This window comes from Salmo trutta, chromosome 25 (genome assembly GCF_901001165.1).
Source record: "Salmo trutta chromosome 25, fSalTru1.1, whole genome shotgun sequence".
NCBI lineage: Eukaryota > Metazoa > Chordata > Actinopteri > Salmoniformes > Salmonidae > Salmo > Salmo trutta.
The window spans coordinates 38,804,989-38,826,303 of record NC_042981.1 but is presented as its reverse complement, the minus strand read 5'-3'; the positions used below and the strand labels follow the sequence as shown (position 1 = coordinate 38,826,303).

Here is a 21,315-nt window from a genome sequence, read left to right as displayed (position 1 = left end):
GATCTGTGAACGTCCCCCCAGCTAACATTAGGCTATAATTAGCAATGCAAATGGATTGCTGATATAATATTACTACACAGATCATACACGTAATGTTAGCTTGCGAGCCAGCCATCTAACGTCAACTAGCTAGCTAGCTAACAGTATGCTTTAACTTGGTATTTTTGTTTAGACATCTAGCTAGCTAGCTAAACAGTGAACCATAATCCCAATCCATGAGTACAAACAAAACAAAACGATTTGTCATAGCTAGCTAAAGTTAACCAAATAGGTTCAACGTTAGCTAGCTAACATTAGGCTATAACTAGCAATGCAAATGGCTTTCTGAGAAAATATTACTACTCAGATCATACACTTAACGCTAATGTTAGCTAGCGAGCCAGCCACCAAACTTCAGCTAGCTAGCTAGCTAGCTAGCTAGCAAGCAGTAAGATTTAACTTGAAATGAAAACATCTTTCTGACAATTTGAATTGTATAATATCTGAAACTGTAGCTCGACTCTTACCCGTATACATGGACGAATGCTTCACGGCAAACCGCAACCCCTTTCGTTAAATAAGACGTCCTGTGTCGTTTCCATTTTGTTTGTACAGCTTGCTTGGCCCGTTGTGTCAAGTCACTCTGGTTCACACTGATCGTGTGCAATGCCATAAGAATTGTAAAATATTTATTCCTCTCTGTCACGGATGCCATGGTTGCCCGTAGTTTGAAGATGTAATCCGGGACAGGTGTTTTATAGCCTTTTATGTTCTCTTTTCGAATCCTTCTGCATTTGCAGTCAAACGCCAGAATTGTATCCTTATCATACTATGCTTCTACCAGACATTCCACTGATTTCAAAACTCAATTTCTTCTGTGACAACGCTGTTGATTGCTGTTTCTTCCCCATCACTGTCATCAGAACACTCTACAATGTCTTCTTCAATTAAGATGTTTTTACCAAAATCAGGGATTTCCTCCTAGTCTGATTCATTTTCAGAGTCAGATAGTCAGCATGGGACGATCGTCCTCCTGAAAGTAGTCCATCACAACTTTTTCCCACTGACCTTTGTCGATAGCGACTGATGAAACATTTTTGATACCTAAAGGGGTCCTAAAATTCTACATAAAATAACTAAATGATCCATAGTATGACCATCTTAAAACAATTCCATATGTCAGCTTAGACTTTTAAGAATGAACCTAGCCTGTTTGTCATTTTAGTTTTGTGGTTTGGACTCGAACGATTTTTGGACTCGCACTATCATCACAACCTAATATATGCTTGGTGTTGAGGAACTTCCAGTAAGTGGGAGCTTACAGAGGCTAAACGTTCAATGAGATTAGCGGCAGCTTTTGGATGACCAGGATGTAGTTTGGCAGATTGATTGGCTCAGTGGTCAGCCTCTATGTTCCTATTTGCACTTCATTGATACGGCCATTTGCGAGAGCAAAAAAAAACTTGATAATTTCACTGCATGATAAACCCAGAAACCATTTCCCTGAAGGTTACATCATAAGCATGGTTCCAACCATCTCAACTGCCATTAATTTCCCCTCTGGCTGAATGCACACCAACCTTGTTTCTTTTCACATCCCCTCCTAAGTGGAAGACGATGGATAATTCCCCTCAGAATGACAGCTTTCCTTTGATGCACTGCTCCAGAGAGTTCACTTCAGTAGGAAACAAGCACTTTCAGCAGTAATTGTATCACATCTTAATTTTTTTGTAGCCGTCTATTAAACTCTCTGGGCTAGGTGGGACGCTTGACCTACTCAACAGCCAGTTGAATCCAGTGGCGCGTTATTCAAATACCTCAGAAATGCTATTACTTCAATTTCTCAAACATATGACTATTTTACACCATTTTAAAGACAAGACTCTCGTTAATCTAACCACACTGTCCGATTTCAAAAAGGCTTTACAACGAAAGCAAAACATTAGATTGTCAGCAGAGTACCCAGCCATAAATAATCAGACACCCATTTTTCAAGCTAGCATATAATGTCACATAAACCCAAACCACAGCTAAATGCAGCACTAACCTTTGATGATCTTCATCAGATGACAATCTTAGGACATTATGTTATACAATACATGCATGTCTGTTCAATCAAGTTCATATTTATATCAAAAACCAGCTTTTTACATTAGCAGGTGACTAGCATGTGACTAGCATTCCCACCGAACACTTCCGGTGAATTTACTAAATGACTCACGATAAACGTTCACAAAAAACATAACAATTATTTTAAGAATTATAGATACAGAACTCCTATATGCACTCGCTATGTCCGATTTTAAAATAGCTTTTCGGTGAAAGCACATTTTGCAATATTCTAAGTAGATAGCCCGGCATCACAGGGCTAGCTATTTAGACACCCAGCAAGTTTAGCACTCACCAAAGTCAGATTTACTATAAGAAAAATGTTATTACCTTTGCTGTTCTTTGTCAGAATGCACTCCCAGGACTTCTACTTCAATAACAAATGTTGGTTTGGTCCCAAATAATCCATTGTTATATCCTAATAGCGGCATTTTGTTTGTGCGTTCAAGACACTATCCGAAAGGGTAAATAAGGGTGACGAGCACGGCGCATTTCGTGACAAAAAAAATCTAAATATTCCATTACCGTACTTCGAGGCATGTCAACCGCTGTTTAAAATAAATTTTTATGCCATTTTTCTCGTAAAAAAAGCGATAATATTCCGACCGGGAAAGCGTGTATACGTACAAAGAGAGAGAAAATAAAAACATCTCGTGCACGAGCCTGAGTCTGAGTACTCTGACCGGCCACAATCCAAACGCGATAATGTGTTTCAGCCTGGGGCTGCCTCGATATCATTCAGCTTTTTCCCGGGTTCTGAGAGCCTATGGGAGCCGTAGGAAGTGTCACATTACAGCAAAGATCCTCAGTCTTCAATAAAAAGAGCCAAGATGAACAAGAACTTGTCAGACAGGCCACTTCCTGTTCAGAATCTTCTCAGGTTTTTGCCTGCCATATGAGTTCCGTTATACTCACAGACACCATTCAAACAGTTTTAGAAACTTTAGGTTGTTTTCTATCCAAAGCCAATAATTATATGCATATTCTAGTTACTGGGCAGGAGTAGTAACCAGATTAAACGTTTTTTATCCGGCCGTGTCAATACTGCCCCCTAGCCCTAACAGGTTAACCACAATAAACCGATGTTGGCACTAAGACTGCACTCAATGAGCTGTAGGCCATGACAAACAAGAAAATACTGATCCAGAGGTGGCACTCCTAGGAAAACTTACATCCGTTTTACCGCATTTCTACCAGCATGTCACGTGCAACCAAAGGAAAAAACTGAGACATGTACAAAGCTCTCCTTCGCTCTCCATTTGGCAAATCTGACCATAATTCTATCCTCCTGATTACTACTTACAGGCAAAAACTAAAGAAGGAAGTACCAGTGACTCGTTCAATACGGAACTGGGCAGATTCTAAGCTAAGGACTGTTTTGCTAGCACAGACTGGAATATGTTCCGGGATTCATCCGATGGCATTGAGGAGTACACCACATCAGTCACCAGCTTCATAAATAAGTGCATCGATGACATTGTCCCCACAGTGACCGTACATGCATACCCCAACCAGAAGCCATGGATTACAGGCAAAATCGTCACTGAGCTAAAGGGTAGAGCTGCCGCTTTCATGGAGTGGGAGACTAACCCGGACGCTTAAGAAATCCCGCTATGCCCTCCGATGAACCATCAAACAGGCAAAGCGTCAATACAGGACTAAGATTGAATCCTATGGAACCGGCTCTGACGTTCGTCGAATGTGGCAGGGCTTGCAAACTGTTAAGGACTAAAAAGGGAAGCCCAGACGCAAGCTGCCCAGTGACACGAGCCTACCAGACGAGCTAAATTACTTCTATACGTGCTTCGAGGCAAGCAACACTGAAGCGTGCATGAGAGCACCAGCTGTTCTGGACAACTGTGTGATCACACTCTCCATACCCTATGTGAGTAAGAACCTTTTTAACAGGTCAACATTCACCAGACGGATTACTAGGATGTGTACTCAGCACATGCGCTGACCCACTCCAATTCGCATACCGCCCCAACAGATCCACAGATGATACAATCTTTATTGCACTCCACACTGCCCTTTCCTACCTGGACAAAAGGAACACCTAGGTGAGAATTCTGTTCATTGACTAAAGCTCAGCGTTCAACACCATGGTGCCCTCAAAGCTCATCACTAAGCTAAGGACCCTGGGACTAAATACCTCCCTCTGCAACTTGATCCTGGACTTCCTGACGGGCCACCCCCAGCTGGTAAGGGTAGGCAACAACACATCTGCCAGGCTGATCCTCAACATGGTGGCCTCTCAGGGGTGCGTACTTAGTTCCCTCCTGTACTTCCTGTTCACCCACAACTGCGTGACCAAGCACGACTCCAACACCATCAAGTTTGCAGACGACACAATGTTGGTAGTCCTGATCACCGACAACGATGAGAGAGCCTATGGGGAGGTTGTCAGAGACCTGGCAGTGTGGTGCCAGGACAACATCCTCTCCCTCAACGTGATCAAGACAAAAGAGCTGATTGTGGACTACAGGAAAAGGATGGCCGAGCACACCCCCATTCACATTGACGGGGCTGTAGTGGAGCAGGTTGAGAGCTTCAAGTTCCTTGGTGTCCACATCACCATCAAACTATCATACACCAAGACAGTTGTGAAGAAGGCACGACAACACCTATTCCCCCTCAGGAGACTGCAAATATTTGACATGGGTCCTCAGATCAGTGTCAGAGGAAGGCCCTAAAAATTGTCAAAGACTCCAGCCACCCTAGTCATGGACTGTTCTCTCTGCTACCACATGGTGTGCCAAGTCTAGGTCCAAAAGGTTCCTTAACAGCTTCTACAAGACTCTGCTAGGTAAAGTCCCCCCTTATCTCAGCTCGCTGGTCACCATAGCAGCACCCACCTGTAGCACGCGCTCCAGCAGGTATATCTCTCTGGTCACCCCCAAAGCCAATTCCTTCTTCGGCCGCTTCTCCTTCCAGTTCTCTGCTGCCAATGACTGGAACGAACTACAAAAATCTCTGAAACTGGAAACACTTATCTCCCTCACTAACTTTAAGCACCAGTTGTCAGAGCAGCTCACAGATTACTGCACCTGTACATAGCCCATCTATAATTTTGCCCAAACAACTACCTCTTCCCCTACTGTATTTATTTATTTTGCTCCTTTGCACCCCATTATTTCTACTTTGCACTTTCTTCCACTGCAAATCTACCATTCCAGTGTTTTACTTGCTATATTGCATTTACATCGCCACCATGGCTTTTTTTTTTGCCTTTACCTCCCTTATCTAACCTCATTTGCTCACATTGTATATAGACTAATTTTTCTACTGTATTATTGACTGTATGTTTTGTTTTACTCCATGTGTAACTCTGTGTTGTTGTATGTGTCGAACTGCTTTGATTTATCTTGGCCAGGTCGCAATTGTAAATGAGAACTTGTTCTCAACTTGCCTACCTGGTTAAATAAAGGTGAAATACAATAAAGTAACAATTTTATTTATTTTTTATTACTTATTTGTGATTTAAATATATATATATTTTTTATGTTATTTAGTAAATATTTTCCTAACTCTTAATTTTCGTAACTGCGTTGTTGGTAAGTAAGCATTTCAGGTAGGGTCTACACCTGTTGTATTCTGTGCATGTGACAAATACAATTTGATTCCATCTCTAAGCCATTTTTTGCATGTGTTATATTCTATTTTTGTTTCATTTTTTTTGTCCTTCAAAGGTTGAATTGACCAGGGCCAGGTCATCAGTTGTTTAACAGCGCTTTGGTCTCTTTGAGAAAGTAACCCTATCCACCATCAAAGCACAAACGCACGACGACGGCTTGTGGCTTGGCCGTTTCACAAAAGTGAACCTGCGTTTTGGAGTGTGGAACACAGAGTGCATCCGCTCCGGGAGGCTGCAGTCATAAGCATTCTCTCACATTAGCCTAGGTAGAGTATAAATAGACCTTACGCAACCCAGTTTGATATGACATTATGTAATTACAGAGAAAGCTGCTAGGTTCAAACGAGAGCCGTTCTTGACCAGTCTCCGTCTGCATCGCGGCCGAGTAGGCGTTTTAATATTGATATTAACGAGCAATGGCAGCGCGTATCGCATTGATTTTAATGCAGAGCTCGGCTATTGTGTGGTCTCAATGGTAGAGTGCAGTGACAGACGGGTTGAGAACGAAACGGAGGTTCGACTAGGCCAATATGATGAAGTGTCATGTGTTTCTGCATATCATAACTCGGGTCATTTGAAGATGACCCATTTTTCCTCTGATGGAAGATGAATTGTGTGGAGACCGTAGGGATTTTGTAGCTCATAATATACTGTACAGGATATGTCCACTTATAGATGTCCTACTTGGCTAGCTCATCTCAGAAAGGACCACTGCTCCACTTTCCGTACAGCCCTACCCTCTACTGTACACATTCACTATCAAGGCTGCTCACATAATATGTTATGGAAGAGTTCAACGCTGACAGAGACAGAGATACGCATTCTGTGCAGTTATAGTCACAGGATGATAGAACTGCCCTCAAACCCCCTGGGACACTACAAAATGTAGACACATACAAAATCACACTCTGTTGTCAGAATTCTGACCCCCCGCCCCTTATATATTTGTGTTATTTTTTGCAGGCTCTAACCCCTGTTGCCAGGGGGTGTATGTGGTTGGAAGCATAAATGCTACACCAGACTCATCACTCCCACTCCGTTTAGTTAATCTATATGATATGACTGGTAACTTCCTCGTCTAGCAGTGGTTAACCATGTTCACTTACGGCACCCTGTGTATTGATTGGTGCCGACATGTGACCTGCCAGACATGCGTTTCATAAAGCAGGGAGCCGAGATCATGCATTTGGTTTGTGTGTGTGTGTGTGTGTGTGTGTGTGTGTGTGTGTGTTTTTCTCACTGAGCGATAATGGACCTCCTTGTAAATAATGCAGCGGTGGGAGTGCTCCCTTTCGCATTGCACCACCTTTTTGTCAAGAAAATTCTGCTCTTTTCCACTCGTCTGGCTCGCCTTATGAAACGCTCCTTTGTCCTTCTTGACTCTCATTGTTAACCTTAGCCTAAGCAATACAGAGACGGTGGTGGGGAAAAAAGGAGGATGAAGCTTTATAGTACTGTGATTGAGTACGCGGTCTGTATTATGGCAGTCCATCTACCTGGTACTACTGTAACAGACAACACAACCTCTTCAATGAGGCTCTCGCTGTAAAGACTGCCGTATAATGCACGTAGCATTTCATCAATTATATGGCTATCTATAGCGCTAATGGGATTCCGCTTCCACTTGCTGACGTCTCAGCTGGCCCTGGCAGGTATTCACTGAGCAGCCAGTGAGTCTTCTCTTGACACCTCCGGTCTGATTTGGTGTAGAGTACTGGCTTTTAGAGCTCCTGGCTAACCTCACTGCCTGTCCTGATGAAAGCAGGCCCAGTGTACTAGGCTAATGGATAGAGGGGAGGCTCTCCTCAAGCTCTCTTTCTCTCACACTCACACTCACACACTCGCTCTCTTTCTCTCTCACACTCACACTCTCTCACTCACTCGCACTTTTTCTCACACAAACACACACACACACACAACCTGGTTGCCTCCACTGAGCTGAAGGGAAGACCGGAGCCCACAAATCAAGGGGAATCACTTTTTAATTAGGAAGTGCCCATTTCAGTTGCTTGCTATATCATTAGCATAATAATTTATCACATAATGATTCCCACAACTCTTCATCTTGTCTGTTGTCTCCATGTTTTTGTCTAGTAGACATGGTGGTTTTGGTGACTTCCCATGCAGCATGTTGACCTTGTTGACACACAGCTACAATACCAGCACACTGTTCCTGTGCGCAACTCACACTGGCCAGTGTGTTGTCAGTCAGCCTCTAGCACAGGTCAGGACACGTTATCTCCCGCAGCACATGTAAACAGCGTTGGGCTGGCTTTACTCCTTCCCATCCCCCGCAGCAGCCCCTCCTCCTTCCCCTTTTAGGTTTCTGAGAGGGACACTATTCTGTTAGCTTTCACTTGTCTAAGCAGTAACTACTATTTATTTGGTGGCCCCTTCTTCTCTCCCTCGTCTCTCCCCCCAGTTGCCTAGCAGCAATGGGAGATTTTGACAGTGTTGACGTTGCCTGCATGGGGGCACTTCCTGTAAACACTCAGAGACATTAAGCCACTCTGTGCTCGCGCTCTCTCTTTCTGTGTCTCTCTATCTCGCCGCCTCCGCTCTCATCCACGGTGGAAGAAAGGCAGTGGGAATCAGAGTTGAGGTGGCCCAAAATAAACCCCTTTCTCCAAATAGAAAGGAGATGACTGGAAAGGGAAAGTGTTATTTTAATATGAATGCTTTTATCGTATGGGGGAACAAGACGCTTGCTGCAGGACTGTTTGTTTTGAGATGTATTTATTTAGGGCTCTATAAAATGTTGAATTTTTTTACTGGTTCCGTTTAGTATTTCTCTGTTTCGTTTTTCCAGGTTTCTGTTTTCACCTGTTTTTGTTTTTTTTCTTCATGTTTACCCTCTGAAAATCACAATTGATAATAGAAAATCAATTAAATTGGATGTTCTAAGTCTACAACAAAGCTTAAACCACATCAGGAGAACACTTTTGAGGTCTGGGTGAACTGAGAAATGTAGATTTTTGAGTGTAGTTACCCTTTAATTCCCTAGCAAGGGGCTGTTGTTTTGACATTTTTGTATGTGATGGCAGAGTTTTCAAAACAAAACACCCATTGGATTGATGCAAATAATCATGATATTATTCTGCCAGGTAGGCATAGGCTACTTTATAGTTAACATTCAATTGAGAAGGTTTTTTTGGGAAAGCCTTTCCATCTACCAGAAGACTTTTCATTAGCATCATCGCTAACAGCTACACAAAGTGGTAGACGTGCGCTCTGTACATGCACAGCCCGGGGGTGGGAAATCACTGTTCATATCTTATGATAAACTTGGGCAAATGTAATACTTTTATGCGGAAACACATTTCAGTTGAACGCATTCAGTTGTACAACTGACTAGGCATCCCCGTTTCCCTACATTTTCAATGCATGTAGTTGATTCCCTACTAAGTTCAATGCTATTGTTGAACTGAATTCCGTTTTAATGTCTGGATTCCGTGATTCTGTCCGTCTTCTCCGCATCACGCATTTGTAAAGGGCCCTAAATGTATTCTCTGTATGTGAGCAACCAGAACAGAACGGAAATGATAGTTACTGACAAGGGACGCTTAGGCAAAGAGCTGGTGTCACTCTGCATTGGCCTGTGTCTCTAATGTGTCCTCACTTGGACACAACTCAGTAGGCCTTTTTGGCCAATGCATAATATCGCAGCAAAAAATGTGCACGTCTTGGATTAGGGACAGATCATGTATACATGCTCATGTTGAGCTAGCTTCATTCATACCTCATGAATATCATGTCAGTTTCCTTTTGTTGTCTGTGAAACAACAAACATTAGCCAACCTACATCTTTAACTCCCCTCGTTCTCTCTCCCTCCCTCCCTCTGTCAGCTCTGTGCCAGGCAAGATGACCACAGCCAGGTATCGGCCCACCTGGGACCTGGCCCTGGACCCCCTGGTCTCCTGCAAACTGTGCCTTGGAGAGTTCCCGCTGGAGCAGATGACCACCATTACTCAGTGCCAATGTGTCTTCTGTACACTAGTGAGTGCCCTTTCATCGTCTTTTACCCATCTTGTCAAAATGTCCTCTGTATGCATTAGGACTGGCACAGTAATTGTATAATCGTGTAACCGCCGATTTATGAATGAAGACCGTCATCAAAATTAAATAACCGCCATAACCGTTTTTATAGATTACAAAATGTAATAAAAAAATAAAAAAGTCAACAAACTGAGTAAAAAAAAAAAGTCATCCTGGTTTACATCTAACAACTGATATAAGGACACGAGAGTAGCAAAGCTAGTCACTTAACTAGTCACAAAGCAAAAACAGATTTTTAGAAATTTTTACAAATGTATTAAAAATAAAAACTGATCACATTTACACAAGTATTCACACCCTCTACTCAGTACTTTGTTGAAGTACCTTTGGCAGCGATTACAGCCTCGAGTATTCTTTGGTATGATGCTACAAGCTTGGCACACCTATATTTGGGGAGTTTCTCTGCCGCTGAAAAACATCCCCACAGCGTGATGCTGCCACCCGCATGCTTCACTGTAGGGCTGCTGCCAGGTTTCCACCAAATGTGATGCTTGGCATTCAGGCCAAAGAGTTCAATCTTGGTTTCATCAGACCAGAGAATCTTGTTTCCCATGGTTTGAGAGTCCTCTACATGCCTTTTGGCAAACTCCAAGTGGGCTGTCGTTTGCCTTTTACTGAGGAGTGGCTTCTGTCTGGTCACTCTACCAAGGCCTGATTTGGTGTGACCATTGGGTTCAGAGTGACCATTGGGTTCTTGGTCCTCCCTGAACAAGGCCTTTCTCCCCCGATTGCTCAGTTTGGCCGGGCGGCCAGCTCTAGGACAAGTTTTGCCGTTTTCTAAACGTCTTCCAGAACCTGTTGGGGCTAGGGGCAGTATTGAGAATTTTGAAAAAAATATGTGCCCATTTTTAACTGCCTCCTACACCAACTCAGAAGCTAGGATATGCATATTATTACCAGATTTGGATAGAAAACACTCTGAATTTTCTAAAACTGTTTGAATGGTGTCTGTAAGTATAACAAAACTCATATGGCAGGCAAAAATCTGAAGAGAAAAAAAAGAATTTTGTGGCTGTACTATTTTTTTGAGTCATTGTTAATAGATCACACAGTGTGAGAGGATTCATTTCGCACTTCCTACGGCTTCCACTAGATGTCAACGATCTTTATAAAGTTGTTTGAAGCGTCTATGATGAACAGAGACCGAATGACAAGGAAGAGAAGTTGACCTCCCTGGGATGTCGTCACTTCATTATTGCCCGCACCTGCGCATGCATGCATGTGAGTTCATGTCAAGCGAGACTTTTTTCAAAAACGTTTTTCAAGACACAGGAGAGGTCGGGTTGAAACATTACTGATGTTTCACGTTAAAAATGGCTCTAAAGATTGATGCTAAACAACGTCTGACATGTTTGAACGAATGTAAATAGATTATTTTTTTTACTTTTCATCGTGACTTCCTCGCCCTTTCCCGCCCTACTTTTTAGTAGCCTACCGAAGCGCTAACAACTTGGAGTTATTTGGACATCAATTATGAACTTTGTCGAAAGAAACCACATTTGTTGAGGACCTGGGATTCCTGGAAGTGCCAATGGATGAAGATAATCAAAGGTAAGGGATTATTGACAATAGTATTATTGATATTACATGGTTACAAGATGGTGCTAAACTGTATATCCTAGCCTATTGTTCTTAGCACAGCACCCCGTTTATTGCAAAGTGGGATTTCCCAGTAAAGTTATTTTGAAATCTGGCAATGCAGTAGCATTTACGAAATGTTAAACTATAATTATTTGAATGAAAATATTATAATTTACCAATGTTTTCGAATAGTAATTTTGTAAATTGTAACGTTGATTGACGGGAAGCATTTGAGGTAGAAAAAAATTCTGAATTTCACCACTACTGTAAAATGCTGTTTTTGGATATAAATATGAACTTGATGGAACAAAAAATGCATGTATTGTATAACATAATGCCCTAGGAGTGTCATCTGAGGAAGATTGTCAAAGGTTAGTGCATAATTTTAGCTGGTTATCTGCTTTTGGTGACGCCTGTCTTTGAATTGACAAAACATTACACACAGCTATTTTCAACGTACTCTCCTAACATAACCTAACTTTAGGCTTTCGCCGTAAAGCCTCTTTGAAATCGGACAATGTGGTTGAATTTAGGAGATGTTTATCTTTCAAATGGTGAAAAATAGTTGATTGTTTGAGAAATTGAAATTATTAGATTCTTGCCGTTTTGAATTTCCCGCCATGGTCTCTTGACAATGAATCCCATTACCGGGCAGGTATCCCCAACAGGTTTTAAGAATGATGGAGGCCATTGTTCTTGGGAACCTTCAATGCTGCATACATTTTTTTGGTACCCTTCTGCAGATCTGAGCCTTGACACAATCCTGTCTCGGAGCTCAACGGACAATTCCATCAACATCATGGCTTGGTTTTTTCTCTGTCAACTGTGGGACCTTATATAGATAGACAGGTGTGTATTTCCAAATCATGTCCAATCAATTGAGTTTACCACGGGTGGACTCCAATCAAGTTGTAGAAACATCTCAAGGCTGATCAATTGAAACAATAAGCACCTGAGCTCAATTTTGAGTCTCTTAGCAAAGGGTCTGAATACTTATGTAAATAAGGTATTTCTAAAAACCTGTTTTTGCTTTTTTCATTATGGGGTATTGTGTGTAGATTTGAGGAACAATTTAATTTTATACATTTTAGAATAAGGCTAATGTAACAATGTGGAAAAAGTCAAGGGGTCTGAATACTTTCCCAATTCACTGTGTGGGTGGGTGGATGGGCTGAAGCTTGGCCGCAAGACATTAACTCAAAGCACACATCAAATTCCACAAAGAAATGGTTAATTGACCACACAATCAGTCTCTGGACTTGAACCCCATTGAAAATCTGTTTAAAAATTTAAAAAAAAAATTATAATATTGAAGAGGGTACTCCATTAACACAGATGAAGGATATCAAGGATCTGGAAAGATTCTGTATAGCAAATTAGTAAGAACTTCTCACCCCACGTTAAAGAATAGCCTTTTCCCCTTTATTCAGATTACAACCTCTCACTTTCAGTTATTTGAAAAGGAAATAATCTCCCAAATATCGCTATCTTAAAACAAGCCATAAAAAGTTTGTTACGATTTCAATTTAATCCACGAGAAAAGACCGAACAAATAAAACAATAAATATTGTGGGCAAACTCAAATGTACTAATTGAAAAAAAACTGAAGATTTAAACCTGTTTTCTTTTAACTCCACCAGTCATATTTATAAGTTATGTCCCACATGCAGCTCAGGTTGCACATTTTGGGGAATATTCAGAGGTGTAAACTTTTTGTGGAAATATATGCAAATTAATATTAAGTTAATAAATATTATGTTTTTGCAAATAGATATGTTTACCATATATGGAGACAGAAACATAAGGTAAAATGTTTATCTTAAGTAGACATAATTGCAAATGATTAAATCCTTCCAATAGAAATGTTAAACTATTTAGTTACAAATTTAACTTTAATTAAATTAGTTGACTCTTCACATGGGATGATTTCACTGAACAACAAAAGAAAGGGAATATTGAATGATCCCCAAGGATCCATTGCATCTCCCCAAAAAGTTTTCAACATACATCTGTAAAATGATACTCAAGAAACTAAAGCTTTGGTTGTCTTCCTCTTAGGCTTCCATGTCTTCTCCCTGGACCTCCTCAATGTCCACCTCTTGAACATCAGACTCTGAGGCCTCATCTTCACTGTCACTTTCCAACCTTGTTGAGGTTTTCTCGTTGTCAGGCTCAAAAAGATTAGAATTTGCCCAGATGGCCACCAATTTTTAAACCCTGTTGTCAACCTGTTGCGTGCTTTGGTGTGTGTGTTCCCAAACAAGGACCAGTTGCGCTCTGAGGCGGCTGATGTTGGTGGGATTTGGAGGATGACGGAGGCAACAGGGGAAAGAGCCGCAGATCCACAAAGTCCCTTCCACCAGGTGGCTGACGAGATATGTTGGCACGACTGCCATATTACATCTCCATCCCAAAGCCTTTGCTTGGAAGTATACTTCGCCAGACTGCCAAGAACCTTGGCCTCATCCAGGCCAAGGTGACGAGACACGGTAGTGATGACACCATAGGCCTTGTTGATCTCTGCACCAGACAGGATGCTCTTGCCAGCATACTTGGGGTTCAACATGTATGTTGTGGCGTATATGGGCTTCAGGCAGAAGTCTTCATGCTTTTTGATCTATTTCAGAACTGCGGTGTACTCTGCTTGGAGCAACAGTGAAGTGGGCAGGGCAGTATGGATTTCTTCTCTTACATCTAAAAGCAGAGTCTGAACATCAGACAAAATGGCATTGTCTCCCTCCATCCATGCAATGGCTACTGCTATATGTTTCAGGAGTTTCAGGCTGCTTACCACTCTCTCCCATAATACATGATCCAGGAGGATCCTCTTGATGGGTCTGTCCATATCGGCAGACTGTGATATGGTAATTTCTTGGATAGACTCCTTCCCCTCCAGGAGACTGTCAAACATGATGACAACACCACCCCAACAGGTGTTGCTGGGCAGCTTCAAAGTGGTGCTCTTATTCTTCTCACTTTGCTTGGTGAGGTAGATGCTGCTATAACTTGATGACCCTTCACATACCTAATAATTTCCTTGGCTCTCTTGTAGAGTGTATCCATTGTTCTCAGTGCCATGATGTCCCTGAGGAGCAGATTCAATGCATGAACAGCACAGCCAATGGGTGTGATGTGAGCGTAGGACTCCTCCACATTAGACCAAGCAGCCTTCATGTTCGCAGCATTGTCTGTCACCAGTGCAAATACCTTCTGTGGTCCAAGGTCATTGATGACTGCCTTCAGCTCATATGCAATGTAGAGACTGGTGTGTCTGATCCTTGTGTCTGTGCTCTTGTAGAATACTGGTTGAGGGGTGGAAATTATGTAGTTAATTATTCCTTGCCCACGGACATTCGACCAGCCATCAGAGATGATTGCAATAGTCTACTTTCGCTATGATTTTCTTGACCTTCACTTGAACTCTGCATCCAGCAAATGAGTAGATAAAGCATGTCTGGTTGGAGGGATGTATGCTGAGCGAAGAACATTCAGAAATCTCTTCCAATACACATTGCCTGTGAGCATCAGAGGGTGAACCAGTTGCATACACAGCTCGAGCAAGACATTCATCAGCATTTCTCTGACTACATTCTTCCACTGAGTAAAAAAAAACTTATATTTCCAGGAGGACCATGAGCTGTTGCTATCGATAAGGTGTCTTCATCATTTTCACCTCGAATAGAAGTAGAGGGACTTTTGTCAGAGCTTGCTAGTTGTGAGCGCTGAGGCAACTTTATGCACTTGGCCAGATGATTCTGCAGCTTTGTTGCATTCTTCACATGATTTGGCACAGTATTTGCAAATGTACACAGCTTTTCCTTCTACATTAGCTGCTGTGAAATGTCTCCACACATCAGATTGTGCCCGTGGCATTGTCCTGTTAAGATTAGAAAAAAATGAGTTAAAAAAAAAAAAACATGTATGGAAACAGGTGAATTAACACTCCTCAGTTAGCATGCTCAAGCAAGCTAAAACCCACATGGTAGCAAAAAATAGCTAGCAGAAATTGTTAACAAGTTAGAAATTATTTAAACACACTTTGCTGTAGGCTACTATTTACTAGTTAACTTCTTGGGGCTATTTGGGACGTTAGCGTGCCACCCGTGGCGCACCCTATCAACTGCAGGTGCATGTCAAGAGCGGCAAATTTGAAACCTAATAAATGTCAAAATTCAAGTTTTTCAAACATACAACTATCTGACACCCTTTGAAAGATTAAACATCTCCTTAATCTAACCACGTTGTCCGATTTCAAAAAGGTTTTACGGGGAAAGCATAAAGTTAGGTTATGTTAGGAGAGTACATTGACAATAGCTGTGTGTACTGTATTGTCAATTCAAAGACAGGCGTCACCAAAACCATAAAATCAGCTAAAATTATGCACTAACCTTTTACAATCTCCATCAGATGACACTCCTAGGACATTATGTTAGACAATGCATGCATTTTTAGTTCTATCAAGTTCATATTTATATCCAAAAACAGCGTTTTACTATGGCGTTGATGTTCAGGAAATCGTTTCCCTCCAATAACCGGCAGTCAAGTCATCGCAACAAAATAATGAATTAATATTAGAAAACATTGGTAAAATATTATATTGTCATTCAAAGAATTATAGATTTACATCTCTTGAACGCAATCGACTTGCCAGATTTAAAAATAACCTTACTGGGAAATCACACTTTGCAATAATCTGAGCACTGCGCCCAGAAAAATACGCATTGCGATACAGACTAACCGCCATGTTGGAGAGATCTAAAATCGAAAATACTATGTAAATAATCCATTACCTTTTGATTCTCTTCATCAGATGTCACTTCCAGGAATCCCAGGTCCATAACGAATGTAGTTTTGTTCAAAAAAGCTCATCATTTATGTCCAAAAAGCTCCGTGTTGTTAGCACATGATCTAAGCCAGCCGGACTTCACTTCACGAACGGAAAAAATATATTTACGTTCGTTCAAACATGTCAAACGTTGTATCGCATAAATCATTAGGGCCTTTTTTAACCAGAACATGAATAAAATTCAAGGCGGACCATTGGGTTCTCTTTTAAAATGTTTCGGAATGAGAGTACCCAACATGAACTCGCGCGCCAGGTGTCTAATGGGACATCACCGTTCCAAGGCTCTTCTTCAGTCAGATCTCAGAGTAAAAGACTCAAAACACTTTGTAAAGGCTGGGGACATCTTGTGGAAGCAATAGGAAGTGCCAAAACATTCCTCAGCCCCTTTGTTTTTCAATGGCAGAGGCTGAAAGTCAATTCAACACATCAGGTATCCACTTCCTGTCAGAATCTGTCTCAGGGTTTTGCCTGCCAAATGAGTTCTGTTATACTCACAGACACCATTCAAACAGTTTTAGAAACTTTAGGGTGTTTTCTATCCATATATAATAAGTATATGCATATTGTAGTTACTGGGTAGGATTAGTAACCAGATTAAATCGGGTACATTTTTTTATCCAGCCGTGAAAATACTGCCCCCTATACCCTAACAGGTTAACAAAAAATCATGTATGTCATATAAAATATATTCAAGGCTCAGTGTCGTTATCCTCACAAGGTGAGGCTGCTGGAGTATCAGAAACAGGAGATCCAATCATTTTGATAATATTTTTTGGCTATTTTATTATTTTTAAACAATCTCTTTCTCTGAGCAATTGTATTAATATAAAATAATGTCCATACAATACAATTCATCTCAGTATTTGTATTATTTATTTTATGCAGTCTTTTTTGCTCATCTTTATCAAGGGATCCAATAATTCCAGATCCCACTGTACCTCACATACTTAGTTAATAATTAGATCTAGGACCTATTGGGAGTGAGCAACTCCTACACACGTAAGTCCATGGTCCGCCTACCAGGGTAAATCTGAAATCTCATTGCAACTTTCAATCCCTTCTTGACTTCCTGATCTTGCTATTTTGTTTGCATTGCATGTAGAGAAATATAACTTGTATCTTCCAGTGTTTACATGTCATTAAACTACACTGAACTACATTTCTCCCACAGTCAATCTGGACTGATGTCCAGTTGCATGAATTCAGAGAGACAAATGGACATTTGACCTGACAAGCAAGCTGGTACCACAGCCATGACTCTCCCAGCATGGGAAATGTCTAAACATGCTTGAAAACTCAGCCCCTCTTATCCTCAGCCTTAATATGAATCATGCTATTTCTCTTGCCACTCTGTGTTTGGACAGTGGGAGAAATACAAAACATGAGAAACGATTTTGTTTTTTACCGAACCATAAAAATAATGAGGCATAAAAAGTAAATAACTCAGTGATAAATATCAGGTGTGCTGTACTTGTTTTACGACGATGGCCTATTTGAACGGTGAAGCATCGCGCCATTAGCAAGTTCTGATTATACCGTTCCTGTTCACTGGAGCTCAATCAGAGCTATGAAAGAGCAATGGCTTTTAGTTTGGGAGTAAACTAATGTTCACTGCAGTTGCTTATAGGGAATGGACAGGATTTGTAGCACAATGAAAGTGTACATATTGTAGCTGAGAGGAGTCTTAGTTTAGAAGTCCCTCTATCGTTATCTCATTAATAAATAAAACAATACTTTCATTAGGATGTTATGTGGTTAGCATGCTTCTCTTTAGCTAACCAGACACTGTAAACAAAAAAAATAGATAGCAGAATGAATAGTCGATGCCAAAAGCAGAGAACATCTACTACGGGTTTCAGAGAGGGAGAGGCACAGTGGAGTTTGTCATCGCACCACACAATAGGCCTACACGTTTTCTGATTGACTGCATGGCCATAGAATAAGGTCAATGTTATGCTCTTTTTTTTTTCTTTCAGTGCCTGAAGCAGTATGTGGAACTCCTGATCAAAGAGGGCCTTGAAACTGCTATTAGCTGTCCAGACTCTGCCTGTCCAAAACGAGGACACTTATTGGAAAATGAGGTATTATTTCCAACTATTTGTATTTTACTGTTAATCATTTGATTGAGGGGAAGATACAATTATGATATTGATACATTGAACAAAAAACAGTCATGTATTGTACCATCACACTTCAGCAGGCGCTTATTTCCAGTGAACAGTTGCTTAATTGTAAGAACCTTTCTTACATCAGAACACGCACATACACATCTTCATAATTCATGCGAGTGAATTCATGATCACAATACACAAAGTTGTGGCAAGTTGGAGGATAATTGCATTTGATTTTACTGGACTTGATGCTTGCATTTTACAGCAACAAAACAGAATCAATGCAGAATTGACAGAAGTGTCTTTCATAAAGTGTGTTCATATCGAGACGACAAAAGGGAGGTTACACAGACATAACACAACACAGTCATGATAGATGATGGGGGAAACTAGCCTGAGGGCCAGTCTGTTTGTGCTATCATATCAACTTCTTGTCATTCATTGTCATGCCAATGATTGGCTTGACATTGAGCAACGGAGTTGGCAAGAACAAACCGATCCGGGACCTGGCTATGGAGACACAGCCACTATTTCATAGTGAGGCACAATGCATTGCATGTATTGCATGTATACCATCAGATCATCAAGGAAAACCATGTGACCAAAGCCCCTCAACTTCACCATTCTTTGGTAAAGCCTTAAGGGGACAGTAGTGCCCACAGAAGAGGATTTTCTGTGTGTCGTTGTGGCGGATGAAGAACAAAAAGGGGTAGTCGGCTTTGAAGGTGTTTACTTCAGGTTTCCAAAAATAAGAAAATAAGTCATATTATTCAAACAAGCTAGCGGTGATGGCAGCGGCCTTGTTGCACTGCTTGTTCACTTCTACAAAGGCCTTTTTTACCACTCCAGACTAGACCAGTCCGCTACACCAGTCTAAGGCGTCAACTATGCCCGTCCTAGACAAAATGTCATTCAGGTTGTAGGTCTCATCCAATTTACATTGTGGATGTTACACTCGTGCCTCCATGTACTGGATCCTCACTGGCCCCGTCCATGCCGCAAAGTTCTCATATGTGAGCTGCTTCTCCAGCCCTCATCAGGGAGCATAATGAGCATGCTCACATTGGTTCCTTCATAGGGCATCTCCAGAGTCTGGAGGTTCATATCAGGGATGAAGGTCAAGTGGACATTGAATATCATTTTCATATTTTCTACCTGGCAGTTTCTAAATCTTGCTCACTTTGAACCTGATCTTCTCAGGACTCCTCAAATGCCTCTCTCCACTTGCCCTTGAAGTAGATTGCAGTCACCAACACTAGTTTTGTTAAAGAGTTGAAAGTCTCCTCCCATCAGGTAATTCATTTTACCCTCTATTTCTCCACCCAGCTTTATACATACCCCCTTGCAGCCTCTACACTGGACCTCCAACTTGGCACTGTAGTACTTCTTGGTTTCACTGAGGAAAGCCTCAGCCTCCTTAGAGATGGTTGGCCAGGCTCAGTGCGTATGGGGCTCCCCCTTTGTTCAGCACAGACAGATGATCCTCTTCAATCTACAGACAATACCCCATAATGACGAAGCAAAAACTGGTTTTTAGAAGTTTTTGTAAAAAAGTACAATTAAATATCACATTTACATAAGTACTCAGACCCTTTACTACTACTTTGTTGAAGCACCTTTGGCAGCGATTACAGGCTTCAGTCGTCTTGGGTATGACGTTACAAGCTTGGCACAACTGTTTAGGGAGTTTCTCCCGTTCTTCTCTGCAGATCCTCTCAAGCTCTCTCAGGTTGGATGGGGAGCGTTGCTAAACAGATATTTTCAGGTATCTCCATAGATGTTCGATCGGGTTCAAGTCCGGGCTCTGACCACTCAAGGACATTCAGAGACTTGTCCCGAAGCCACTCCTGCGCTGTCTTGGCTGTGTGCTTAGGGTTGTTATCCTGTTGGAAGGTGAACCTTTGCCCCATTCTGAGGTCTTGAGCACTCTGGAGCAGGTTGTCATCTAGGATCTCTTAGTACTTTGCTCAATTTATCTTTCCCTCAATCCTGACTAGTCTCCCTGCCCCTGAAAAACACCCCACAGCATGATGTTGCCACCACCATGCTTCACTGTAGGGATGATGCCAGGTTTCCTCCAGACGTGACCCTTGGCATTCAGGCCAATGAGTTTAATCTTGGTTTCATGAGACCCAGAGAATCTGGTTTCTCATGATCTGAGCCTATTTTAGGTGCCTTTTGGCAAACTCCAAGCGGGCTGTCTTGCCTTTTACTGAGGAGTGGCTTCCGTCTGGCCACTCTACCATAAAGGCCTGATTGGTGGAGTGCTGCAGAGATGGATGTTCTTCTGGAAGGTTCTCTCATCTCAAATACTTATTTTCCACCATAATTTGCAAATAAATTCATTAAAAATCAATGTGATTTTCTGGATTTTCTTTCTTCTAATTTTGTCTGTCATAGTTGAAGTGTACCTGTGGTGAAAATTACAGGCCTCTCGTCTTTTTAAGTGGGAGAACTTGCACAATTGGTGGCTGACAAAATACTTTTTTGCCCCACCATTTAATGTGAAAAACATCAAGCGGTCTGAATACTCTCCAAATGTACTGTAGGTAAAAACAATTTAAGAATACATATTTAAGTATTTTCTTTCTTCCATATTTACACAGTTAGTACGGTAGTTATTTACACATGCGGGGGAAGTGGAAAGTTCCAATTTAAAGGGACAGTTACAGAAATAGTTAGTCTCCTTACCTTTAAACTTGTATGGGCCAAGATAAACTTTAATTCACTCTTCTGATTTATTTACTAAGCCGCTGCTATCAACTACTAATATTAGCATTGATGACCAAAACCAATGAATTTCAAGTGGCCGTCGTGGATTTGAAAGACATAAAAATATATATATATATCTCAGGGATTAGTGTCTTTCCTGGCCCAATAAACTTATTTACTTTTATTGATATTTAGACCTTTTGAACATGTTCAATTACTATGAACATATAGGTAATGTGTGTGCTTTATTTAGATGAAAGAAATCTCTTAACATGACCTCAGAGAC

General features: G+C 41.4%; 1 protein-coding gene across 2 annotated transcripts in view; it reads left to right on the top strand.

Moving 5' to 3' along the window:
- Positions 1 to 21,315, top strand: part of rnf144aa (ring finger protein 144aa) — a 68,933-nt gene that overhangs the window by 33,758 nt on the left and 13,860 nt on the right. For both annotated transcript variants that reach the window (XM_029713946.1, XM_029713947.1), the window contains 2 exons: positions 9,569 to 9,719; positions 18,183 to 18,287. In XM_029713946.1, coding sequence (XP_029569806.1) covers positions 9,585 to 9,719; positions 18,183 to 18,287 — 240 coding nt within the window. In that variant the 5' untranslated portion in view covers positions 9,569 to 9,584. The remainder of the gene's footprint in view (positions 1 to 9,568; positions 9,720 to 18,182; positions 18,288 to 21,315) is intronic.